This window comes from Pinus tabuliformis, chromosome Q, assembly GCF_031772625.1.
Source record: "Pinus tabuliformis cultivar Carrire ecotype Pingquan chromosome Q, CPIR1, whole genome shotgun sequence".
In the NCBI taxonomy this organism is placed as follows: domain Eukaryota; kingdom Viridiplantae; phylum Streptophyta; class Pinopsida; order Pinales; family Pinaceae; genus Pinus; species Pinus tabuliformis.
Window position 1 is genome coordinate 1,210,574,102 of NC_142296.1, and position 26,622 is coordinate 1,210,600,723.

Below are 26,622 nucleotides of genomic sequence, written 5' to 3' on the forward strand. Positions count from 1 at the left end.
GAGTTCAATTGTAACTTTGCCTTAGCACTAATCAAATAAAATGAACCAAGAAAAACATTCCATCACATTTGCTTTGGTTTAAAGTCTCACATGAAAATCTTATTTCAAGAGGCACTTTGGATGCAAGCATTGTAATCTCTTTTAATTTTGCAACAAGTTTAATTTTCTTGTACTTGGAAATTGACTCATCTTTTGGTTTAATTGCTTATTGTCATGAATGGTTGATTTCACTTTCAAGTACTATTATTTTGGGTTGCAAATTTAATTGCATGTTGTCATCTTGGTCTAACATTTGAGTTCTTTTTGTATTCTTTAGAGCAAGATAGTTTCCGTGCTTTGATTTGTAGAATTATTCATCTCGAAAGCATTTATAATATCATGTGCTAACAATTTATTATTTCACTTTTCAAGGTTATTTTGGTTTTCCATTTGAAGGCATTTCACTTCATTTTTAAGCAAAATACAATTTCATTTCCTAAAGAGCAAATACTTGGAAGACACTGGTTGTTTATGTATTTTACGCTTATCTTATGATGGTTATTGCTCATATCAGTTTTTGCTTATAAATCTTAAAGAGATAATTTATTTAACTCTAACAATTCTCCTTTAAACTCACATCCTTTTTAACTTAACTTTTCATTAGGGACCACCCCCCTTAGCTAACCTAGGAGATAGCTCAAACGGAGAGAATCAGGATTAGTTTGACAACCCCTTCTTTGAGTTCCCTGCCACCAACCACACCTTGTGGAGTTGAAGACTTTTCTCACTAACTTTAGGTAGGTGTAGGTGGCAGGGTCAACACGTCCCATATAGGTTAGTTTATCATATTAAGAAGTGGGTGTTCATCCAGTTACTTGGCATTAATTTACATTAAACAAGAATTGTGACTCCATAAAGCACTGGTCTCATACTTTAAATTTAGTCTAATCATTAATCTTGCTAAATTTAACCAAGTAGCTAGGCCATTCATTTGTGTCTCCCAAACAAGTTGGTTCCCAACTTGTTTTCTTTCACCTCACTTCCATAGGGACTACCCCCCATAGCCTGTGTGAAAATTCCTAGATCTAACAATCTCAGGAATCCTACTGCAATCAGTTGAATCTACTTCACCTAGATTGTAAACTACATTACAAACTTATTTCAGATTTCTTCTTGAAATATTGAAGCAAATTACTGAAGCAACCTATACCAAATTAAATATGATTATGAAACATAGAAATTGAGCAAGGAAATACAAACACATAGGACATCGTTATTTTTGGACAAAAGTGCTCAGAAAAACCCAATGCGGGAAAATCTGTGCAACATCTTTGAGGGTTTATTATTATTAAGTAGTAGCAAATTCTGAATACATCTATGAATACCTCACAGGGTTATTCAGTTACAGAGAGAAATACTGACAAAAAGAATTGTGAGGTTACCTGACACTATCACTAGAAATCCTGACTGATCCAACCCCAGACTTATTGCCCCCGACTTTTTTGGCTGCCTCTGCATTAGCCCAATGTCAAGCTCTCTGGGGATTGCGTCACTCCTCTGGCTGGTCGATTTGTTGCCCAAGAGATTCGATTTATGCCTCCCGGCCTCACACCCCGACTCCCGCCTTCCGAAACTCGAATTCCCTTTGCAAATTTCAGACTCCTCACTGGCTTCTATGCTGCCTCTTCGTCAATCCCTCTGGCTTAGCGCTGCCACTGCTGGATTACTCTCCGCCTCTCTCTGCTGATGATTCTCCAGCTAAGAAAATCACTCTCTCTCCGGAAGCTATCCTTGCCCCTCTGCTGCAAGTAATCTCTTTAATCGATTTTTTCTCCTGAGAACTTTTCACTTCAGAAAATCGATTTCTTGATCTCTCTTGGTGTGTTTTCCAAATGACCCTTAAGCCCCTTCTTATATCTTCTTGTTGGACAACCAACGAACTAGATCAATTCCTAATCGAAGACTCAGATCGTTTTGACTTGATCTCTGTCTTTTTCTAGAAGCTACACCCACAATTAGATTAATACCCATTAATATTTTAATTTTCCTAAGTTTAGACTTATGAGCCCCATTAAAAATATTAATTATTTTAATATAATCGTCTCTTGGTGGAATGTCCCAAAATGGTTTCTAGGTTCTTTGGAATGCATGTGCCCAAGCCTCCCTGCAAAATTTGAGGCCTAGAGCACATCCGATGCTACCCCAAATCAACACTCCTTCTTAGTGAGGAATGTGCTCTAGCAATATACTGCTGTTGCATACGGCCCTAACTCTGAAGCATTGTCCTCGACGCTGTTGATGTCTAACATGCTGTCCACCAACTACTATGCTGTTGCTGCAACTGTACTACTTCCTTTGACACTGCCACTGCCAATGCTACATCTGTACTACAACTCCCTCTCAAATGCTGCATCTACTATGCTGCTAGCACTACCACTGCTAACACTACATCCGTACTGCAATTTAGTTGCTGAGAGAAGAAACTGAAAAAACATCCGAAATTACTGAACTAACTGTGTTCAGTATGATACCACGTGAATGCTGGAGCTGACTGCTGCTAGTCTATGCGCTGACCCTCTGAATCTACTGCGACGCTGCTAATCTCTGCTCTGTGCCATCTGCACTGCTGCCAACTCTGCTTTGCGCTATCTAGTCTCTGACGCTCCTGGCCACTGCAATTGTCTCCCCGACACTCCTTGGCACCAACCGACACTAGTTCTTCCTGCTAGTCCTGATATGGGCTCCTGTATCAAGGTATTGATCCAAGAGGTGGACTCCTCAAGGATCCTGCCCATCTGTAGCTCTTTCGAACTACAACTCCAAATCAACCCACCTCCTTCCTGGAGGTATCTTGGCTGTCATGGAGAACTCCTCCTGTTCGATCTTCACAGCTGCAACCTTAGGATTGTGCTTCTCATCCTTGTCCTTTTTCTTCAAAGGACACTGGGATGCATAGTGGTCCATCTCGCCACATCTGAAAGACTTCACCTTGGAGACGTCTTTCTTTCGTTTCAGTTGCCCCTGCTGTCCCTTCGATGCAAGGGCTGCATTATCCTCCTTCTCTTTGGGCTTCGACCGACTGCTGTTGCTGCTTTTGTCAAAGTTGACCTTGACTAAGTCTTTCCTCAGCTCCTCTTGTTTTAGAGCTGGCCACATCTCATCCCAATTTTGCAACGTTGCTCTGCTCAGGATACTGAAGTGAAAACTTCTTGATAAACAGAAATATATATATATAAATATTTTATTAATAAATGAATAAACAGATGATGCTTGTTTACATTGGGGTTCCTGGCTTATATATCGCCATGGGCACTCTTTGGGGAAAGGGCATGATCTTATGATCGTGCCCTTTCGTCTGATTTAACCTAAAATTAAATAATAAACTTAAACTAACTAATTTTTTACATAACATTGCCTTCCTCTCGAAAGAATGCTTTGTCCTCAAAGCATACGTAACGACGGATATTGTTGACAAAATGCTTCATTCTCCCAAAAAGCGTCTTCTTCGCGTAAGTCCTTCCACTTGATCAAATATTCCAAGTTGATCAAGGTCCCACACTTTAAAAGGTCTTGGATTAATCTCTCAATTTCCGTTTTTTGGTGATGTGGGTATCGGTATGGCTTGATGTTGATGGGATCTGACCCTGCCTTGACTTCTATTGTACGCTGAATTTCCCTATTAGGCGACATCTTCATAGGTAGGTCTTGAAATACTTTCTTATGCTTCTGAATCAGATCTTGTATCTCTGGTGACTCTTCTCTGGTCATATTTGCAGATAACATTTCTAATTGGTGACATTGTACAACATAAGCGGGTGCTCCTTTTCGACTCAGCGTCATCCTCTGAGATGATGATACAACTTGATTTTCTGGTGCTTGGAATCCGTGTAATTTGTACTTCTGACCTCCCCATTTGAATTTTATAAATTGTACTTGATGGTTGGCGGCATAAGTACCTAAAGTTCGTAGCCATTGGATACCTAAGACTACATCTACTCCTCCTAATGGTACCGTGAAGAACGAAGACTCTAAATTAAAGTCTTGAATCTGCAAATTGACCTTATGGCATTTCCCCACCTTTTCAATCTTCTTACCGTCAGCTACCATCACCTTCATGTTTGGTAAGGGAAATGAAAAAATATTGAGTTTCTTTGCCACGGTTGCATCTAAAAAATTGTGTGCGCTACCAGAGTCGATGAGAACCACCACGTTGTTCTTCTTTATGTGTCCTTTTAACTTTAAAGTCTGAGGTTGTGATATACCTGTCATAGTTGATAATGACACTTGCGGAATACTTTCGTCACCTAATTCTGGTGTGAAAATTCTGGGGCATCTTCGGTTTCTTCTATGTCAGAATCTTCACTATTTGAATCATTGGTTGCTTCACAATTATATAGGTTCTTTGGTTCTTTTCCTTTAGCACACCTATGTTTGGGGTCCCACTTCTCACCACAGCGCTTGCATTTACCCTCTTTTATCCTTTGCGTTTCCACATTAGATTTTTCATCTTCACGACGATATGGTGGAACATATCTTGTATTTTTTGCGTTCGCATACTGAGATATTCTTCGTCTTGAATATGTTTTTTCGGATTTTGACCAAAATATTTGTTCGAATTTCTTTTCGGCTATTTTTGCTTTTCGTCTTTCTACTTCTATTAATGAAATGTCATGCATCTCAAGTTCTACTTGTAAATGGGTTTTGAGTCCTGAGACGTATGATTGAATTAGACGAGATTCTGATAACCCAGGTACTCGTGTTACTAAGGTCTCCCATTCTTTAGTGTATTTGTCCACACTTCATTTTTGTCGTAATTTGATGAGTTTTGAAAAGAACTCTTCTTCTTTTACACCTTGGAATCTTTTAAAGAATGCATCCTTAAATTTTCTCCAGCTAATGACGTGTGTTGTCTTTTTCCACCACATATACCAATTATATGCTTCCCCTTCCATTTTCATGGATGCGTGCCTGAGCTTTTCGTCATCATCATTGATGTCATATATCTCAAAGTATTCTTTTGCTTTATTTATCCATGCAACATTGTTTTTTTCGTTTCCATCAAATTTAGGCATCTCGACTTTTGCCCTTCGCTGGTATGTTGCTAATGGTTGAGCGAAAAAGGGGTGTTGATTGGTAAATGTATCCCAGAGTTGCTTGTTTGTAAGGGTTGCGTTACTCACTTCTTGGTGGGTGTCGCTGATTTTTTTGGGGATTCAACTTTTTCATGAGAGTCTGTTGACTTTGTTGAATCTGATGAGATGTGTTCTTGATTCTCTTCATTTTCTTTTAGTAGTTGTTCGGGTGTACAATTCGCCTTTTAACACAGAATTTTCAGCATTGTTAAGGCCTCTTTGATGTCTAGTTCTGTTTGGACATGTTGATTTTCCATCTTTATTTCTATTCGATTTGTCATATCCTGAAGATTTTTATTTTGTCAGCCTGCCCCTCAAGCTTGATCTGGGATTCATTTAATCTTTTACTGACCTCGTCGTGGTTGTTATTTATCCTATGCTCCGCGTCCAACAATTTTTTTTGGAAATCCGCCATTGTCATTGTCGACATTGAGCGAGTTTGTGGGGGCGTGTATTTATCTGCCAGCTTAAATTATTATTATTATTTTTAATTAATTAAAATAAATTTAATTAATTAAATTAACTTTTATATATGTAACTTTTAATTAATTAAAATAAATTTAATTAATTAAATTATATGTATTATATATAATATATAATATAATTATATATATGTCATATATATTATATATAAATTAACGTTTTATATATATTTCACGTTATATATACAAAGAAATGTTATTTATATTTGAATATATATTGGACGTTGTATATATATTATATAGTTTCGCTGACTGTCACGTCTGTTGGCCGGGTCACCTCCTTAGAGCAGGTAACACTTCGAACTCACCGCAGATGTTTTCCACGCAGCCGCAGGTCACACGGAACTTGCTGCAGGTTTGATCTTAAATGACGGCAGCAAAAAAAACGACAGGCGGAAGGGCGGAAGCTGATGGGGGTAAGTCTGGACAGCGCGGAAGATGGGGACTGGTATGCCACAAACTGCGGGCAAGTGCAGAGGACTGTGGACGGGGGTACAATGGATCGTTACATTTGACTGATGACTCGAGGTTAATAGAATGTGAACACATTTAATTGGAATGGGAATATCAATAACGGAAAGGAGCGGCAGGGACAGGGACAACAGAAGAGAGTGGATAGGGATTGGTGGCTTATGCAACTGAGAGTGGTGGAAAAAAACAGTGGACGGGTGGTCAGGGATAGCAGACAGTAGACGACAACTGTGGGCGGAAAGGGTCCGTGGAATACAACGGACAGAATGGTGATACACACAGTGAAGTATGGCAGCGGACAGATGCGTGAACCCAGTACAGGCGATAGGATTCGACGGGTCTGATACCAGATGAAGTGAAAACTTCTTGATAAACATAAATATATATATATATATATATTTTTTTTTAATAAATGAATAGACAGATGATGCTTGTTTACATTGGGGTTCTTGGCTTATATATCGCCATGGGCACCCTTTGGGAAAAGGGCATGATCTTATGATTGTGCTCTTTCGTTTGATTTAACCTAAAATCAAATAATAAACCTAAACTAACTAATTTTTTACATAACAGATACTATGGAAAAAGACTTGCCACTCATTCGAGACAGAATTGAGGGCTAGTCTAACCAACTCTGAACCTTGAGGTGTATGCCCCGTAGTTGACAATGCATCACGGGTCTCCTTCAGCTTCGTGAGGAATGGATCCACACTCTCCCTTCTGCATCTGAGAAGATCTCAGCTTCTGCTCTAAGTACATCTTCCGCTACTCGGAAGATCCCTGGTACAACGTGGCCAAGGCATCCCACATTTCCTTGGCAATTGCTCTGCTAGCAACGTGGCACACCACATGATCCTTGACTCCATCTAGGATCATACTCTTGGCCTTCGCCATCTCAGCCTTGTACTTCTTTAACGGATCTGCATCTGCATGTTTAGCCACTACATTGTCTATGTACGTGTTGAGGGCATGCTCATCTAGAAGGAAAGACATTCTAGCCTTCCAGATGACGTAGATGGATGCTCTGTCCAACTTTTACTGATCCCTCAAGCCATTGGTTGTCATATCCTCCGAAAACTGTCGAACAACTCCCTCTTTCTCCCTACTGCATAACCTCTAGGATGGCTTACGTATTCCTTGATGGAGCTTGTAAGTCTGCTCTCCTTTGCTGCCTACCAAATAAGAAACACTGATTTCCTCGGTAAGAAACCACTGAGGAAGTATTCCTTGAGTAGGCGATCTGCTTCCTTCTTCAACGACTTTTCTGCCCAACACTCAGCTTGCAGAAGACTGCGTCCCTCTAGCTCTGCGCTGAGGCTCAGCGTGGCTCCCTCTGCCTTGGCAAATTCTCATCTGGCAGTCTTACCTCTCTGTTGACTCACTCAGAGAGAGACAACCTCGAAAATATAGCCCTCCTGGCTCGAACTGTGCAATCTCTCAGGGGATTCGAACTGCTGCTTGCTGCAGCAAGTTGGCCCTTACTTCAGTGCTAGATCTGCTCTTCCTGTTTCACATCAAAACCTCTGATACCATGTGGAATTTCCTAGATGTAACAATCTCAGGAATCCTACTGCAACCAACTGAATGTACTTCACCTAAATTGTAAATTACATTACAAACTTATTTAAGATTTCTTCTTGGAATATTGAAACAAATTACTAAAGCAGCCTACACCAAATTAAATATGATTCTGAAACATAGAAATTGAGCAAGGAAATACAAACACATAGGACACTGTTATTTTAGGACAAAGATCCCCGGAAAAACCCAATGCGGGAAAACCGGTGGAACAATTTTGAGGGTTTATTATTATTAAGCAGTAGCAAATTTTGAATATTTCTCTAAATACCTCACAGGATTATTTAGTTACAGAGAGAAATACTGGCAGAAAAAATTGTGAGGTTACCTCACACTATCACTGGAAATCCTGACTGATCCAGCCCCACACTGATTGCCCCCGACTTTTTTGGCTGCCTTTGTGCAATATCTGTGTCAGCCCAACATCAAGCTCTCTGGGGACTGCATCACTCCTCTAGCTGGTCGATTTGCTACCCAGGATATTCGATTTCTACCTCCCTGTCTCACACCCCAGCGCCTGGCTTCTAAAACTTGATTTCCCTCTGCAAATTTCAGAATCCTTACTGGCTTTTGTGCTGCCTTTGCATGGCTCTATGTCAGCCCCTCTGGCTCAGCGCTGCCACTGTTGGATTACTCTCTGCCTCTCTCTACTGATGATTCTTCGGCTGAGAAAATCACTCTCTCCGGAAGCTATCTCTGCCCCTTTGCTGTAAGAAATCTCCTCATTCGAATTTTCCTCCTGAGAACTTCTCACTTCAAAAAATCGATTTTTTGATCTGTCTTGGTGCGTTTTCCAAATGACCCTCAAGCCCCTTCTTATATCTTCCTGTTGGATAACCAACAGCCTAGATTAACTCCTAATCAAAGGCTTAGACCATTTTGACTTGATCTCCGTCTTTTTCTAGAAGTTACACCCACCATTAGATTAATACCCATTAATAATTTATTTTTCCTAAGTTTAGACTTAGGAGCCCTATTAATAATATGAATTATATTAATATAATCGTCTCTGGGTTCTTTGGAATGCATGTGCCCAAGCTTCCCTGCAAAATTTGAGGTCTAGAGCACATCCAATGCTACCCCAAATCAACAGCCTGCTGTTGGGAGACAACTAGAACAGAGTGGGTGGGGATCAGAGTGACAGCCCCCGCTCTGAGCGGTTATCGCGGTGCCTGTACAATCTGTGCAACAACAAGACCTGTTATTCCAGATTCCATGGTTGCTTCATCGTTTTTCCTCAAGATGTACATCAACTCAAGGTGTTTTCTACTGCATTTATCTGCTTATCTTTTCTTGCTTCAAGATCAATATACTATAGTTCTTTTGCTTGTTCATTGGTGATGTACAGATCTGGATAACTGCCTGCAATGATATACCATTTACCCAAGAACTTCTTGAAGTTTCCAAGATGTTGACAATGGCTGTCGACAAAACTTATCTTGTTGTCAACCACTGATGTAACAATAATCCTTTCCCATGATGGAACAAATTTTCTTCCTTCAAAAGATGCTTCCAACGTCTTGCTACTCTGCTTGTAACCTTGTGATGCATAGGTCCCACAGAGCTGACTGCTATAGGTGCAACAATTTTTCTAATGCCCAAGAGTTTTCTTCAAAATGTCGACTTAGAGTGTCTATCAACAAAATTAACTAGCACTAATTTACTGTCATAATGTTGAGACCTCACCATAGCCTGTAGTTTGCTTCTTTCTCAATGTGACCAATTAAATTTCTATGCCCTTGATTTATAAACCCTTGTTCTTGTTGATAACTTTATAGGGCTACATTCAAAAATTCCAAAAACACCACCGTAAGATCAAAATCAAATAGATGTACATTTCCAATTAAGGTTGACTCACTAACTGATGTTTAGGTTTGGACTGTATATATGTGCTTACTACATATTTTCCATACTTTTATGGACCACAGATCCTTGTCTATTATGTCACTCCACAGGTCAACTCACTCTATATGTATGCTCAAAAACTCGTCTTTTATTCACAGACTTGTTATTTCTTCATGGATCTATAACACTATACATGTTATGGGAGTATGCTGATAAGATTATGACTGTGGGTGAAGTGAGTCTCGACTCCCTTGTAGCCTTTTAATTTCGGATCTTCTATTTTTGTGCTCAGAACTTCGATGACTTGGTAGATTCAATGTTTCCTGTACATAACTCGGACTATGGTATTCTTTATGCACAAGTGTAGAACAAGGCTTAAGCTCAACAATACCCTTGCTCTTGAATCTCTATAATGCACAGGTATATCCTCTTTCAAATAGTGCTTTCGGCTCCTTCACAAACGTGCTCACAATTTCGATTTCTTTAAAAAAATGATAGACTTGAGACTTCAAAATCTCGGCTTCTCCAATTCGGATTTGACTTTGCAAAACGTGATCAGATCTTTCTTTGAATGCACAGAAGTAGGGTAAGGATTTCATTTTCAATGAGACTTTGCTTCAAAACTTTGGTACTAAACCCTTAATTTTGCCTTGGATCTCCTTATGCACAGAAGTAGAGTGAGAATTTTGGTTCGTTTATTGACTGTCGTTCTAGGGCTATTAATGTGACATTTATGCCTAGAACAATACTCCAAAATTTCACACTTTTGATAGAAGGCTTGGTGCCTTTCTAGGATTATTGAAGTCGATAATAGATAGGCCTTAAATGCCTTACAAAACTCAGAACACACCTTGAATAAAGCTCAAACATACCAGAGATAGGAGATGTTCAGAAAATTCGGAGATTGCAGACCTTGTGAGGTCTCTTTCTACCTTTGCTCCTCCACCATGAAGTTCGGCCTCCCTTGATCTGTTAGTCTAGCCTTTTGGATCTTTATGAATAGGCCTCTTTAGGCCCTTGCTCTTCTAGATGGGTCCGCAGCCTTGTATCTACAATTAGTGCTGGTAATCATGCCCAGAACTTTGATCTATTTTCCTCCACAAATTCTGTCTATGGTAGATGATTTCCTTGAGATGAAATGGCGCCAAACTGATCTTCTTTCAGCCCTCTGATCAAAGCCTTAGCTCTGATACCATGTTGAGAAATCTAGAGCAGAGAGAGAATTTATTAACTGATTTCTCTTTAATCCTTCACATTTTCTTGTGATTTATATTAGGACATTTTTCATCATTATTTAATTCTGTTCATCATCAAGACAAATTCCAATAAGAAGATCACAATGCAAACACAAGAACACCAGATGTAGGCTGCTAGCTAGGGCCAAAACCTCAGAGAGGAAAACCCACAAAAATCTCTTCTTATAAAATTTTAATGCTAGACCTTGACCTTGACTCAAGACCAAACCTTCCAAGAGATGAGCTAGCCAAACCCCAAACAATAACTCTGTAAAATCTGGACTGAGGAAACCCTAGGTCCTCCAACAATCTCGCACGTGCGGGTAGGCAGAGACAAAAAATCGCTCCATCTACTTCCTCGCTGACCTCCTCAAAACTTCACTCCTCTTCTTGCTGGATCAGACCTCTTCTATCTTCTTTGCTTGGATCAGAGATGTATCTTGATGCACATGTGTATCAAATGAGAGGAGGCTCCTCTTTGTATAGGCTTCCTTGAGGGCGGATTCGGCCTCTTTAGGCCGACCCATCTCTTGGAGGCTTCTAGACACAATGAATTACAATAATTATTTTTCTTTCTTGATACATGAGCCCTCCAAAGGCTAGTACATCATGACCTTGACTCTTTGACCTTTTACCATGACCCCTAGAGCACTTAATGGGTGCTTGGACCTAGGACAATAAATCTATGGGCAAGAAGCCCAATTCACAATAAATAATTTCTTTTACAAATAATATTTCTTTTCTTTTTCTTTTTGACAAATACATCAATAATAACATCAAGTCATGACTCAAGTACAATTATGAAGACCGATGTTAGTTACATTTCAACAAACTTCACTGTGGAAGAGGCCGACTTGATAGTAGACAAGGCCAACTTGATGGAGGAGAAACAAGACTTTATATTTGACATTAAAGCATTTTCTTTCTTTGACACAATGAACCCAAGAAGGGTCTCTTACATAATGACTTTGACTTTGACTCAGAAAATCTTAGAGTACTCAATGGGTGCTTTAACCTATTGACCATTGACCCAAGCATGAAACCCATGCTTTAATAAGTCAATTTCTTTTACAATAAAAAAATATTTTTCTTTCTTTTGACAAATACAATTATGAAGACTGACACTAGTTACATTCTTCAATATGTTTGGTAATGGGGAATCCGACCATAGCTAGATCTCGTGCTCCGCTTCCCTCGTTGATGGTAACCATTTAAGCTCTTGAAACACATCCCTATATGCCTAGAGCAATTCTTCTAGTTTCTTTTTATGTTTCTTAGTACACCCCTCCAGGGATGCCTTGCTTCTTACTGACTCTTCTACAGACTGATTTTCTTTTAAAAACAACAAAACATACTTCTTGCTGGAACTGATCAATTTCTTGGCTTGGTTGGCACTTACCAGCGAAGTGTTCGACTTGCCCTTGCGCGTGTTGATCATGAACGATTTTCCATCCTTGATGAGCTGATATTGATTGGCTCTCTACATGAATATTGCATCTCGCATGTACATGTAGGGACTCCCAAACACAACTCCACATACATAAAGGGGAACCACATCTAGTTCTACCTCATCAATAAAATCAACACTAATAGCAAATCTAATTTTGCACTGTTTTGTTACCTTCAACTCTGCATCCTCATTTACCCATCCCAATGGATATGGACTTGGATGATCACGAACTTCCAATCCCATCTTCTTGACCAACTTTGTTGCAATGAGATTCGCCTGCAAATAGAGCAGCAATCTTTGTCTTCTTGATTTGTATCTTTATATTGAAGAGTTTGGTAATTACTTTCTCTTTCTGTTGTTGAAAGAGAAAAACCTTAAATTCACCTCCTTCTGCACTTACGTACAAACGATCTTCTCATCCATGTCCGAGTTGCTTTCAACTTGGTTGCTCGAATCAGTGGCCACGAGATTCTTATTCTTATTGTCTTTCTTTTTGTTCTTTGGGTTTAGCTCTAGATGCAACTTCCAACACTTATATGTATGACTGTTAATGTTGCAGTGGTTGCCGGGATCTTTCCACTGGTGTGTGGTGGTTGTCGTCTTTTTATCTTTTCCTCCTTTTTGCTTCTTCTTTCCTGCTTAGAAGAGTCTTGTTGCTCTTTTTGCTTCGATCCACTTGATTGTGCTCTCGCCAGGCCTATGTTCTCCAGGTACTGTGCTTGTACACAAGCCTTGTCCATTGATTTGGGCTTGAACATCACTTGCTCCCACAGATGGCGGTGTATATACCCCCAAATACTTAAGGAGTGCATCTGGGTTCGTTAGGGATACCCAACATTATGGCCATCTTTTTGAACTCCGTTGTGTACTGTTGCATGCTTTGCCTCGACTTTTGCTTGAAGTAGTGCCACCAGATCCACTGGTCCTCTACGTACTCAATAGGATAAAACTGTGACTTAATGAGGGTTTTATAGTCCTCCCACTTAGTCACTAGAGGCTCTCCCTCCAACCTCAGGGTCTCTGTGTGGCTCTCCCACCAAGTCAGTGCATGACCCTCTAATTTCAGCCATGCAAATGAGATCTTCTGTTATTCCTCAATTTGATGGATGTTGAAATACACTTCTAGTTACTGCAACCATTGATTCAGCTTCAGAGCGTTGATCTTGCCGTGGTACGACTTGATATCGACCTTTGCTTCCATTTTAAACAGGGGCTGTGAAGGATTAATGACACTCGAATTGGGTTGATCTTTTCTTGGTTCTTTCTTTGGTTGGTTCTCCTTTTCTTCCCGATCTCCTGATTCCCCTTCTGCATTTGAACCCCCATCTTCTCCAAATATCCCAAGCTTATTGCTCAAGTTTGCCATGAGGAGATTTACATTATGGTTTATATCAATGACTTCTTGTTCCAACGCGCGAAAACCTCTCCTTTGCAGGATCACGAAGGTTATTCACAGATTCATCAGCGATGATTAGCATTTTTCAAGTTTTTGCCCATCCGCTCTAGATCCCTTGCAAATCTCCACAAAATACCGAAAGAACCCTGCTCTAATACTAATACGATCTGTAAACTGTCGTGGATATTCTACTAGACAGTTCGTCACAACAAATCTGATAAAATTATATTTAAAATATGAAGTTCTACACTACTACAGTTTTATTAGATTTCTAGATCTGCAGACTTATTGTTAATAGTGCATGCATGCGAATTAAAATTATGCAGAAAATAAAGAACGACAAAATAAAAGCTCACACAAGATATGCTCTGGGAAACCCTTTCGGGAGAAAAACCCAACTGGAAGGTGAGGTCGCTCCGCTCTCTTTCTCTGAATGGAAATATGGATACGAGTACAAAGAAGTATGGCTTGTGGCCCATGGGATGCTACAATGCACAAATCCTTTCTGTGTGTTTTATCTCCTATCCCTCTTGACTATTTGTGCTCAGCTATGGAACAAATACACTCGAAAGAATGAAATCCTTTTTCCTCCTAGTGTCCCGGTCATAACACAGCCTGATAGCCTACTAGTGGTTAGGTTTGACTACCTCAACTCAGCTAAAGTTACAATATCGAGGCTTCTAGAGTTTTCTACATCATAATCACGTGGCTAGCCCCTTTTTCATGAATAATGGGGGCTGACGTGGCATCCTTTCGAATTATGGTGCTGAAAATAGGAAGGTCAACTTCTGAGTGACTTAACTTTCGCATATGGACTCCAATTGACGCAATTCTTGAGCCAATGGAAAGGTCTCTTTGTGTAGAATAGCATGAGAAGGTGTGGTGCTAAAGCAACAAAGTTTTACCTACAAAAAATGTCATTTGATGCCTCAAAACGTTCTTGGAAGGTTTCAAACCCTGTTTTGCCAAACTAGGTCCCGCCAGTAAAAACAGTCTTGTGAGATGATTCCTCCACTTTTTCCACTCTAAAAGCATTTAGATGGATGACAAACAGTGTAATGATCTAATCCGGATCACTTCTACATACTTCTTGCCTTGCACTTGATAGGGAGGAATATCAATGATGATAGTCAAGCTTCTGTTGATTTGGGGTAGCATCAGATGTGCTCTAGCCATGAAAATTGGTGGAGAGGCTAAAGCACATGAGATCTCCAAGACCCAAAAATGGTTTGGGGAAATTCTACCCGGTGGAGGAGAAATTAAAATAATTAATTTTTAATGGGTTCTTAAGTCTAAACTTAGGAAAATAAAAATATTAACGGGTATTAGTATAAAACTCGGTTAGAAGGTTCTAAATGACATGGATCAAGCCAAATCGAATCTTAGCCGTTGATTAGAGATGTAATCTCGGCCGTTGAAGACTCAACAGAAAAAGTATAAGAGGAGGCTTGAGGGTCAGTTGGAGATACACCAGAGTGATCAGTCACTTCGATTTTCTAAAGCGGGGTTTGCTAAGAGAAATCGAACTAGTGATCAAAGTTGTAGCGAGGGGTAGTGAGTACGAGGCGGAGAGGCAGAGATAGTGCCGGAAGACCAGTGCAGAGGCAGAGAGGCAGGCGCAGAGCTAGAAGGGCATGTGTCATCCACGTAGAGGCTGCATAAGTGACATAGAGGGGTAGGAGGGTTGACGCAGAGGCCAGGAGGGCTGACGCAATGCTTCAAATTGTGTTGGAGACGGTTTCATGGGGCAAACTTTTAGAATATCTGCTTTTGAAGAGAGGTATTACTGCCAAATTTTTTATCTCTGTCAGGTGAGCCAGTTTGGCACCTAGTGTACTCAAGAAAAGCTGCTTAATAATAAAACCCTCAGAACTGCTGCACCGGTTTTCCCAAGTTGGGTTTTTCCGGGGACGATTGTCCAAAAATAACGATGTCCCTTGTGTGTTTGTCTATTTCTTTCAGCTATTGATCTGTAGATGGTTGAGACTGTATTGTGTTTATTTCAATGTTTATATGGTTAAATAACTTTTTAGTAATTAAACAAGTAGGCGAAATAAACCAGAGAATATAGATAAAATTTCTAATAGGTAATACTTAGAAATTTCAACATGGTATCAGAGCGTTGTAGATCACAGGAGAGCTGAAGGCGCCAGTTGAATCAGAGAATTTACAGTAGAAATAATTGTCCCTAGTGACAGACGCTGTTCCTAGGCAGAGAGTAGCAGAGAAGGGTTGATGCGGAGGGCCTGTGTCATCAGTTCAAGCTAGAGAGAGGCCAGCGCAGAGGTAGAGGAAGGCAGAAGAGGCTCAGGAAGAGCCACGCAGAGACCAGGAGGGTTGACGCAGTTGGCCAAGGGAGCAAATCAACCTTCCCGGGATTGTGCAGAGCCTAGAGGCTCAGTCCTTCAGTGGCTGGGGCATAGGAAGCTATGGGCAGATTGTGGGGAGTGAAGCTGGTGGGGTGCTGTTGCTGCCGAGACAGAAGAGTACCTAACGGGGCAAGACCAAGGTAGAGGGAGTCGCTATCTAGACAGATTTCTAGCCAAGAAATCTAGTTCAGTGTTGTAGGTGCATAGGAGATCGGAGAGGTGCAATTTGACAGTTGGCAGGACTTCTAGGAGGGAAGTAGAGACTCAGAGGGAGTCAAAGAAAGAACTTCCAGGTGGGAAGTAGAGACTCAGAGGAGTCGAAAAGAAGAGAAAAGAGATGGCCATGAATGGACTGAAGGATCAGGACAGGCTGGACGGGGCGTCCAACTTTGTCATCTGGAAGGCCAGGATCCTGTCTGTTCTAGATAAACCATAGTTTTAAAATTCGGCCGATTCAAAACGGAAACGGCTGAGTTGATCCGTTTCAATGCCCAAAATTGTGACTCGGTGGAGGAAACGGTTCGGGAGGCCGAGTCAGCCAACTCGGCCGAGTCATAACTTGCGGCCCATAACCCCATCAAAACAGCGATTTGTCATTTTTTTAATGAAATTTTGAAGTGTTTGCTGATTGGTTTGGACTCCAAGGTGTTTTCTAAATTAGTTAAATGCTATTTGGGGTCCATTCCCCTCTCCTAGTATTGATATGCTATTCAAATTTCATGGTAATGTTAAATTCTTAAAGTAAAAGTGACATTCTCCTTAATTTTCATTTTCATCCTTTTACTTAAATTTTTAACATTACCATGAAATGACTCAGGATGTTTGAGAGTGGTTCCGGCCTCATTGGATTTCATATGGAGAAAGTAGAATTTTAAATTTCATTCAAAATCCAGCAGACTTATCAGTTTTTCAGGATTTCAGGATTGGAGGATTGCAATGTTTCCATTGAATTTTGTCATGTATTAAGGTATGGAACTCGTATTTAATCAAGAGCACCAATCCCTCTATGTACCTTGATGTTAGTGACATTGGTTGTCGAACTCCTATGGGATTCGCTCCCAAACCAGGAGCTTTTGAAAATATCGCTCCCGCTCCCGTTTTCGCTCTCGCTCCCCACTTTCGCTCTCACTCCAAAGTAACACTGAGCTAGATGATGTTGGCAACTCTAGCAGTAGCCAGTAGTACTGGTCATAGACTTTTGTTGTGGAGGCCATTTATAGCCTCCTTGGTTATGTGTTTTTGTTTTGATCTCTATATCATCATCGTGTATGTATTGGACAGTGCACTGGGTGCCATTTTGATATAATGGATATATTCATGAGCCTACTTTGATCATATGTTGTCTTCTATCTATATCTAAATGCTGTGTGTTTGGAAACATGAATGAAAATCTTTAAAATTATGTGTTTTTATAAAAAATAAATATTTAATATATTTTTACAACGACCGAGTCATTGCAATCGAGCCGGCCGAGTCGATACCGAGTCAGAGTCGGAGTCGGAGTCGACCCTCGGCCGAGTCGGAGTTTTAAAACATTGAGATAAATGCATCAAGGACTTCGCCTTGAGAACCGTGGCTATCCCAGTCGACCAAGCTGACAATGAAAGGTATGAGGATGCAATGGCCAAGGCGAAATGCATAATCCTTGATGGGGTCAAGGATCATGTGGTCTAGCATATTGCCGAGAAGAATACGACAAAGGAAATGTGGGACACCTTGACGACATTGTATCAGGGCACTTCCGTGCAGAGGAAGATGCTACTGGAGAATCAATTGCGGTCATATCAGATGCAAAAGGGGGAGCAGGTAGATCACTTCCTCAACAGATTGAAGGAGATTCGGGACCAACTAACTTCCATAGGGGCCACGCCGGATCAGGAGTTAATGGTGAGGACTGCCCTAAACGCAGTCTTCGAGGAGTGGGAGACGTTTGTCCAAAGCATTTTGGGCAGAGAGCATCTTCCAGATTGAGAAGAACTATGGGCAGCTCTTCGCCAAGAAGAGATCAGACGACTGACCAAGACGGGAAGTAGCAACAAATGATCTCGGGTTAAGAAAGAGGAGGAAGAGGATGTAGCTCTGGCATTTGCGGGGCAACAGGGGAAGAGGAAGAAAAAGGACCTCTCCAAGATAAAGTGCTTCAACTTTGGGGAATTGGGGCATTATGCAAACCAGTTTCCGATGAAGAATAAGGGAGAGGCATTTGACTCCAAGGCAGCGCCAGTGAAGGCAGAAAAGGATGTAGAGGATGATGACGATTGTGCCATGAGTGCTCATATACCTCTAGAGAAGAGGTGGGGAGACATCGAGCTGTAGTTAGGAAGACTGCAGGTGATGAGGGGCAGGATCCTTGAAGTACCCAAACTCTTGGAACATATCCAGTTGCGGGAGCCCTGAAGTGACAGTTTCAAGATGGCGGATGTCGGTAGATGTGGATGTGGATGAAGTGACAGAGAGTGCTAGAGTGCAGTAGTCCCTGGCAGTGCAGAGAGGCTTGCAGCAGTGCGAGAGGCACAAAGGAGGTTGCAACAGTGCATGATGGCACAGAGAGGTTTGCAGTAGTGCAAGAGGCACAGGGTTGTTGCAACAGCGCAAAGGCAACAGAGGGAGCACATGATAGCAATAGAGAGAGCTTTAGCATCAGGATGGTTTCTAGCCTGACAAAGATGTCAGTAGTTGGGTGGATCAATTACTTACTTCTCAGTAACTGAGTTGCAGCGCAATAGTAGCAGTGGTAGTGCTATGGTCGGCACGATGCAACATGATGAGAGAGAACTGCAGTGTTGGGAGAAAGGACCAGTAGCAGCACAGATGCAGAGGGAGCTGTTGTACAGATGTAGTAGTGGCAGTGGCAGAGCCATGGGCAACAATACAGGATGCAATAGTGCAGAGGATGTTGGGTAGGAAGGCCTAGCATCACTGTACCGATGCCATATAGTCAGTGTGATACGCAGTGGTGGAGTATTACTAGAGCACATTCCTCGCTAAAAGGGAGTGTTGATTTGGGGTAGCATCGGATGTGCTCTAGCCATGAAAATTGGTGGAGAGGTTAAAGCACATGAGATCTCCAAGGCCCAGAAATGGTTTGGGCAGATTCTAACAGTTTGGGAGATATTAAAATAATTAATATTTTTAATGGAGTTCCTAAGTCTAAACTTAGGAAAAATAAAATATTAATGGGTATTAATATAAAACTGAGTTAGAAGGTTCCAAAAGTCATGGATCAAGCCAAATCTAATCTTAGCCGTTGATTGGAGATGTAATCTCAACCTTTGAAGACTCAACAGAAGAAGTATAAGAGGAGGCTTGAGGGTTAGTTGGAGATACACCAGAGTGATCAATTAGTTCAATTTTCTAGAGCGGGGTTTGCTAATAGAAATTGAACCAGTGATCAGAGTTGCAGCGAGGGGCAGTAAGTACGAGGCAGAGAGGCAGAGATAGTGCTGGAAGATCAGCGCAGAGGTAGAGGCAGACGCAGAGCCAAAGGGAGCCACGTAGAGGCCAACAGTGACTGCGCAGAGGCTAAAAGGGCCTGCGTCATCCACGCAGAGGCTGCAAAAGTGACGCAGGCGCTGCAAAAGTGACGCATAGGAACAGAGAGGCTGCGCAGAGCCTCAGAGGGCTGACGTAGAGGGTTTTAGGCTGACGCAATGCTTTAGATTGTGCTGGAGAGGGTTTCGTGGGGCGGACTTTCAGAATATTTGCTTCCGAAGAGAGGTATTACTGCCAGATTTTTTATCTCTCTCGGGTGAGCCAGTTTGGCACCCAGTGCACTCCAGAAAAGATGCTTAATAATAAAACCCTCAGAACAGTTGCATCGATTTTCCCAAGTTGGGTTTTTCCGAGGACGATTGTCCAAAAATAACGGTGTCCCTTGTGTGTTTGTCTATTTCTTTCAACTTGTTGATCTGTAGATGGTTGAGACTGTATTGTGTTTATTTCAGTGTTTATATGGTTAACTAACTTGTTAGTAATTAAACAAGTAGGCGAAATAAACCAAAGAATATAGATAAATTTCTAATGGATAATACTTAGAAATTTCGACAACTTCAAGTTTAGAAATCCTATCAATCATAATATCAAAATTCAATCAACATTTGGAAATTTCAGCATAGCAACTGGTTTCCTCAACAAGATATCTAGAATTCAATCAATTTCAATCCGTCTCTTCAAATCGACATATTTGGGAAGATCTAGCATGGAATCTAGAATCCTCTCATTGCTCTTCAACTATTCCTTGGGATGTTGTTTGGTACCTAATTGTGTCTAAATACAGAGAGAGCTTTAGTGATCCTATTTGTTCACTGATAGTAGAATGGTGATCCCATTTGTTCACCAGATGAGCAGAAGATGCTAGTTTCTTCTAGCCAAATTACTTGGAAAACGATCAAATGATTAAGTCATTACAGAATGTTCAGACATGGCAATGGTTTACTTCTAGAAATTCTACTCCCTTTCAATGTTCAGTTCAAATGAACCATTCAACATTCATATTGATGGTTTTTCAGGCATATCTTCATTGAAGCTTAGTTCAGAAGTTTCAAATTGAAGATAAGAATGATACCAATTTATGCATTAGTTCATGTTGCCTTATTCATATAATTATTCAAACTTGTGATTGATGGGGTGAATGTTAGATTGTTTGTAAGAACCTAAAATTCAAATATCAAAATATGTGATTTAACACAGAATTTAAATAATTTAACTAATGAATACCAACCTGCTTGCTCTATTGCAATTGTTTTGTTGTAATTTTTTCCTGGCTGCAGTTATTGTCCCGGCTACGTTACCAAAACGGCCAAAACCACCCTGCCGAACTGGGTACAACCTAGGAGTCTCAGAATGCTTTTCAATCGAAGCAACCTGATCCCCCGTGCCCAAAAACTCCAGTACAATCAAGACTCAAGGGTGTTTGTATCTTTGTCTTAAAATTGTTCTTTGTTTTTCCTCCTCCCCCTTCTCAAGATTTCCTTCCTTCTATTTAATTCCCTGTCCACCGCCTTCCTCCCATCTTCGTGTCAATATTTTGTTACGTGTAACCTAAGCCACCTAACACGGGGATTCAAGATTCGTAGGATACGGGGATTCAAGAGTCGGATTCAGACACGTTGACCCCCCCGGAACAAGACACGTAGGATTCGTTATATATATATATTAAAAATTAGATGTTTCTTACACAAATTCTCATTAATGATACAAATTCATTGATTTCAAACATAGATCATCTAGATGTTAGTTTTACTGTTTACAAAGTAAGTTAGTAATAGTAAGTTAGTAACATTATAGCAATTAGCATGCATAGTACATACAAAATTCAAATACATGTCACATAAAATGATAAATCATGATTCATAAATGAAAGACAACTTATAGTTACAAGATAGTAAGATAAAGACAATGACAACTGTAGTTTTCTCATTAAGTCATCAAATCAAAATGTGTTACATATGTAGTGCAATGGCCATGCTGCAATGGCAAATAGAAATAGAAAATATAAAACAACTACAGGTATACAAGCCTCAAGGCAATAGGTAGCCCATGACTCATGAGTCAACAATCCTCATAGTCATCATCAGAATCAGCATCAATGTCCTCATCATCATGCTCCAAACCCTTAGCTCCTTGCCCACAACGCAATGTATGCAAAATTGAAAGAGAGAAATGGTAAATGTACGTGTCCCATTAGGACACAACGTGTCCCGATTTTGGGATTCAAATCCCAAAAAAATGAAACCCGCGGGCTTAAAAAGGCGTTGTTCTTTCAGTCATTTACCATTTCTCTCTTTCAATTTTGCATACATTGAGCTGTGGGCAAGGAGCTAAGGGTTTGGAGCATGATGATGAGGACATTGATGCTGATTCTGATGATGACTATGAGGATTGTTGACTCATGAGTCATGGGCTATAATGTGTCCCATTCTGGGATTCGAATCCCCAACATATCGTGTCCGATTCGTGGGATTCGGACACGCAAGGGATTTCCGGCGAATACGGTTTCATAGCGTGTAACTTTATGAAATCAAATCTCATTTGATTTCGTTGATTTTATTTGGATACATAGATTTGATTTAATAAAGTTTATTTATTATTTTGATGAATTAATTTGATTTATTTAGTTTATAATTTTAATTAATTTATATTATTAGTTTATTCATTTTGAAGTTTAAATTTTAAACTTTAATTTGTAAATTAAAATTAACATTTTCAGTGGATTTTAAGGATTTATCATATATATGATACTCTGGTGAGGTATTAACTTATTACCTTAATTTATATCTCCTCCTGTAGTAACTAGCTTATATATAGTGCGATGCATGCGGGTCCATGCATACGTAGCTATCGTATGGAGGTCTCATATGTATGCTAATACTCGTATTTTATTTATAGGTGGGTCATTACACTGTTAGTCCCTAGACAATCACAAAGTTCAAGATCACATTCTTTTGAGTTGTCACTGGTCATTGAGATCTAGATGTAGAGGTGGTCAAATACATGTACTATATTATTGACGTCATGATATGAATACAGGTGTTGAGAATTGCTTAAAGCCTTCTCTGCCAAATTCTTGTCTTGCTTGTTCTATTTCTTAACAATAATAGTTAACAGATCCATCTTTTGCCAATTCAATTGTGTGTTGCTTTTATTTTTTAGTTGTTCACTGTTATTTGCATGGGGCATTGGTGGAAATTTATGGTCTGTTTGATTTGTGAGTGCTACCTGGCATAATTTAACAGGTTTGGATTGTGGCAATTCTGCATATTGCTTAGATTTAATGGTTAAACAATGAAATTTTGAATCATTTTATGTAGATTTCTAAGGCAGAGTAAAATTCTGGAAGGGGACGATGGCTTTGCCATACCTGGCCTTCTCCCTTGTAGGGTTTTGATTATGTTGTAGCTGCTGGGTTGACGTAAGTGGTCTTTTCAATAAAGTGGTTGAACCTTCGACTTGTTGGCCTGTGGTTTCACCTTTATTCACAAAAATTTAAATTAACAATCAGTTGAGGTTGAGGTTGAGTGGAGGTTTAGTTGTCCTCCAATCTGCAACCTTTCAAGGGTTTAACAAAAATATTATCTATTTCTTTAGCAGTTAACCAAGGCTAATGTTAAATCTGTGCTTGCTCATCCTACTTAAGTCTTGAGCGTTGGCAATTCTGTTATTATACTGATTTTTCTGTGTCTGCTTTACTTCTCTTGAGTCTTTTCGAAGAAGACACATCCTCAATGTCTTTCTTTTCTAAACTATATTTGGATTTCTTAGTGTGTAATTTGTTATCTTTTAGGATTTTATGACAGATTCTATATGCAATTTTCAATTTTTGTTGTAAATCAAAATTCTGTCAAAAATACCAGAACTAACCTGCACAGGAATAGATGAAATAGTCCTTTAGTATCTGTTTGAAAGGTTACATACTGCAAGTGTTTGTAAGGCCAAATAACATGACCTAGAACTTGTAAAGACTTTTATAAGTTTGAAACATTTTTTGGGTATATGTTCGATTCAGATTCTTGTTTGATAATACACCTATTGTAGCTGTAGTGTTGTATAGCATTTGGTTCAATGTAACTTGTCATAGTGTCATCAATTATAAATCGTTTTTTTTTATATCGTGATGCCAAGGAATGCAAATCATTATCAAGGTTGAATGGAACATCTGTCTTTTCTACCAAAATAACAGGGGTCATATTACTATGTGGGATTAGTTAGTCCAGTAGTTGTGAACTAGTCTCCATTTCCATACCGTGATTGTCTGAATAACAACAGGGATTGATATTGATGGGCCCTGCTTTTGTTTCTAATTCAAGTATGTCGTCCATGATTTGGGCATGTACTAGACTTACTGGCAAATCTTAGAACACCAATGATTATTTGTCCAGGAGAATTTCCACATCCCTAGTTGGTGTGGTTCATTTGGTTCCTCTTCCATGGAAAGGCAACATGTGATCAACGCTAGATACCCCTTTCAAATTAAATTTTCCATGTCATGAGATAGTAGATACTAAGTGGGTTGGGAATGTCAGAACTTCATGGAGCTTGTATTGTCATCCTTCCCATTCAATTCTAATGCATCCATGTTTAAAACTGAGCCTCAGATTACACTTCTATGTGGTTAATAACTTAATACTAGCTGGGATACATAAGATTTTTCTAGCAATGGAAATAATGTTTTTTGAACTAAGTGTTGCAAACATCTTGATAACATCCTGATTTTATCTTGAAATTACGATTTTTTGGCCTAGCCGATGTTTTCCGATTTTTACGATTTTTTGGTTTTCCGGACCCTTGGTGATTTTATCCCGATGCCAATATTCGCAACATTAGTAGTACTTAATACCATTCTATGCTGTAAATAAAAAATGGAACTCCACAAATCTACAGTCAAAGGATCAGGAAATAAAATTTTGTAAAATTTTGATTCTAGGAGACTAACATAAACACAACTTTCCAATGCTTTAAGCAATAATTTTATGGGTACATTTGCAAAACAAATTTATTGCAAACTTTCATGAGCAATGCTTTTTGTGAACTTCTATTCGAAGATGTAAACGTAAAAGCTCTCATATATGATGTAATAGGATTTGCAGTCTAACCTAAAATTTTGCTGTTAAATTATTTGAAAAGGTCCATGAACTTTTGAAATTGTACGAGGAGGTGGAGGTACCTCAGGAGCGTCTACTATTCAAAATTCCTGCAACTTGGCAAGTATGCTTGCTTTTCCTTCCCGTATTCTTCTATTGCAAAATTCTCTGCCATTTAGATTCTTTGGGTATTTTCTCCTTTCAGAAAACAGAGAACAATGCAAATCCTTTTAAGGAAGTCTTCAAAAAGTTTGATCACTGATTTATGACTTGCAGGGAATTGAAGCATCAAGACTGCTGGAAGCCGAAGGCATCCAAACTCATGTAACGTTTGTCTACAGGTAATTGTAAGTGAAAGTGGTAGGGTGAGTGCCATCTCAAGATTGATGTTACAAAACATTAGTTGTTGATTCCTTATGCATGAAAACAAATGAGCAACTATAATACTCGAGTTCTCATGGCATTTGCTACTCTGGAGTCTGGTCTCATGACAAAAGAATTTGTTTTAATTTTTTAGTGACTTTCTTGTACAATATGCTGTGTGCCATTTTATTCTTCTGTTCTTTGTTCAAATTCTTTATTTTAGGATGTCATAGGACACTGGTAAGTGAATATTGTCTATGTTGATGACAAAATAAAATACAAAATTATGCTTAAATGTAGTCAAGTAATACTTTTATACTTGACGCAGGAATGGAAAATGCATATAAAACTTTTATGTTTACCAGATTCAGTTGGAATTTCTGTCAGTACTTTCTTAAGAAACTCCCATAAGGATTTGCATACTGATGAGGTTTTTAATTGTTTGGCATGCATATGTTGGACTTCTCATGTTTGTATATTGTGTCTGATGTTTCTTGTCAATGATTTTTGGGCAGTTTTCCTCAAGCAGCAGCTGCAGCTCAAGCAGGCTCATCTGTCATACAAATTTTTGTTGGTCGTGTCAGGGTAGAACTGAATGACCTTGACGAAAGCCAGGATATGTTTTAGAGTATTCTAGGAATTAATGAAAGTTTTCTGACCTTTATGTTATTCCCTGCACAGGATTGGGCTCGTAACCATTCTGGTGATCCAGAGATAGAAAGTGCCCTTTCAAGAGGAGAAGATCCTGGAATAGCTTTGGTAAGGTTCAAAAATTAATGGTGCATGTGCTTTGACATCTATTGTGATTCCTGTCATAGAGGATGAATACTTGTAGCATGTTGACCAGAAATGCTAGAAACTCTCTCAATTTGGCAAATAACCTGCCAGTTGGTGATTATAATGTATTGTATTTTTGGAGCAAGAGGCTGTGAAAACATGCCAAAGCTTCTTTGAGAACTTGGTTGCTGTCATTATATAATCCTTGATTGCTAACTTTTACAGAGCACTGTACTGACAGTAGATTAAAAGTTGGAAGTTTCAACTTATCTCACAGATGACAAGTGTCTAGTTCCTTATCTAGGGATTCTTCTTTTACAATACTCATGAGTTCTGCCTCTTATTGTGTCATCTGACTTGTTGGATTGTCATTCATTTGGATGAAAAGGGGTTAGACGATACTTAATTTAAATTTGAATATACATGAAAATATTCCCAGTGAAAGAATCAAAACTAGGTTGAATAACACTATTTTACCAGAAATAAGACGCGTGAAACAACTGAATGAGAAACAGAGGTTAGAGGGTTTTGGGTATAAGAAGCAGTCTTCTTTTACATTATGTATTTTATTATAGAAGAAATGATTTAGTAAATATGTTAAAGCTCAAAAGTAAACTCGTATATGCGGTGCTTTAATGTTGTAAATCAAATTATATTCACATCATAATGTGACAGAATCACATCATATTATTATCTCAAAAGTAAACTACCATATGCAATGTATCGATGTTGTAAATCAAATTATATTCATTTCATAATTCGGCTTAAAGTCTCAATCAAAGTGAAACAATTCCTGTTCACATCATAATAGATTCGGTGTAGATAGGCACTGCGACTTATCTGTGTTGATGGATTCTATTTTCCCTGTAAGGGGCTTGGCCTTATTCAGTCAATGCTAACAGATTCCTGATCACTGCTTGACTCTTACCTTCTTTTTCCGAGTACTTTATTGATAATAAATGGAAA

At 39.5% G+C, this 26,622-nt stretch overlaps 1 protein-coding gene across 1 annotated transcript in view; it reads left to right on the top strand.

Annotated features, from left to right (window-relative positions):
* The window catches only part of LOC149224134 (Aldolase superfamily protein), a 182,946-nt gene that overhangs the window by 60,041 nt on the left and 96,283 nt on the right, over nt 1–26,622 (top strand). Inside the window, exons 7-10 of the mRNA XM_089386011.1 lie at nt 24,560–24,640; nt 24,793–24,857; nt 25,395–25,464; nt 25,561–25,638. Coding sequence (XP_089242137.1) covers nt 24,560–24,640; nt 24,793–24,857; nt 25,395–25,464; nt 25,561–25,638 — 294 coding nt within the window. The remainder of the gene's footprint in view (nt 1–24,559; nt 24,641–24,792; nt 24,858–25,394; nt 25,465–25,560; nt 25,639–26,622) is intronic.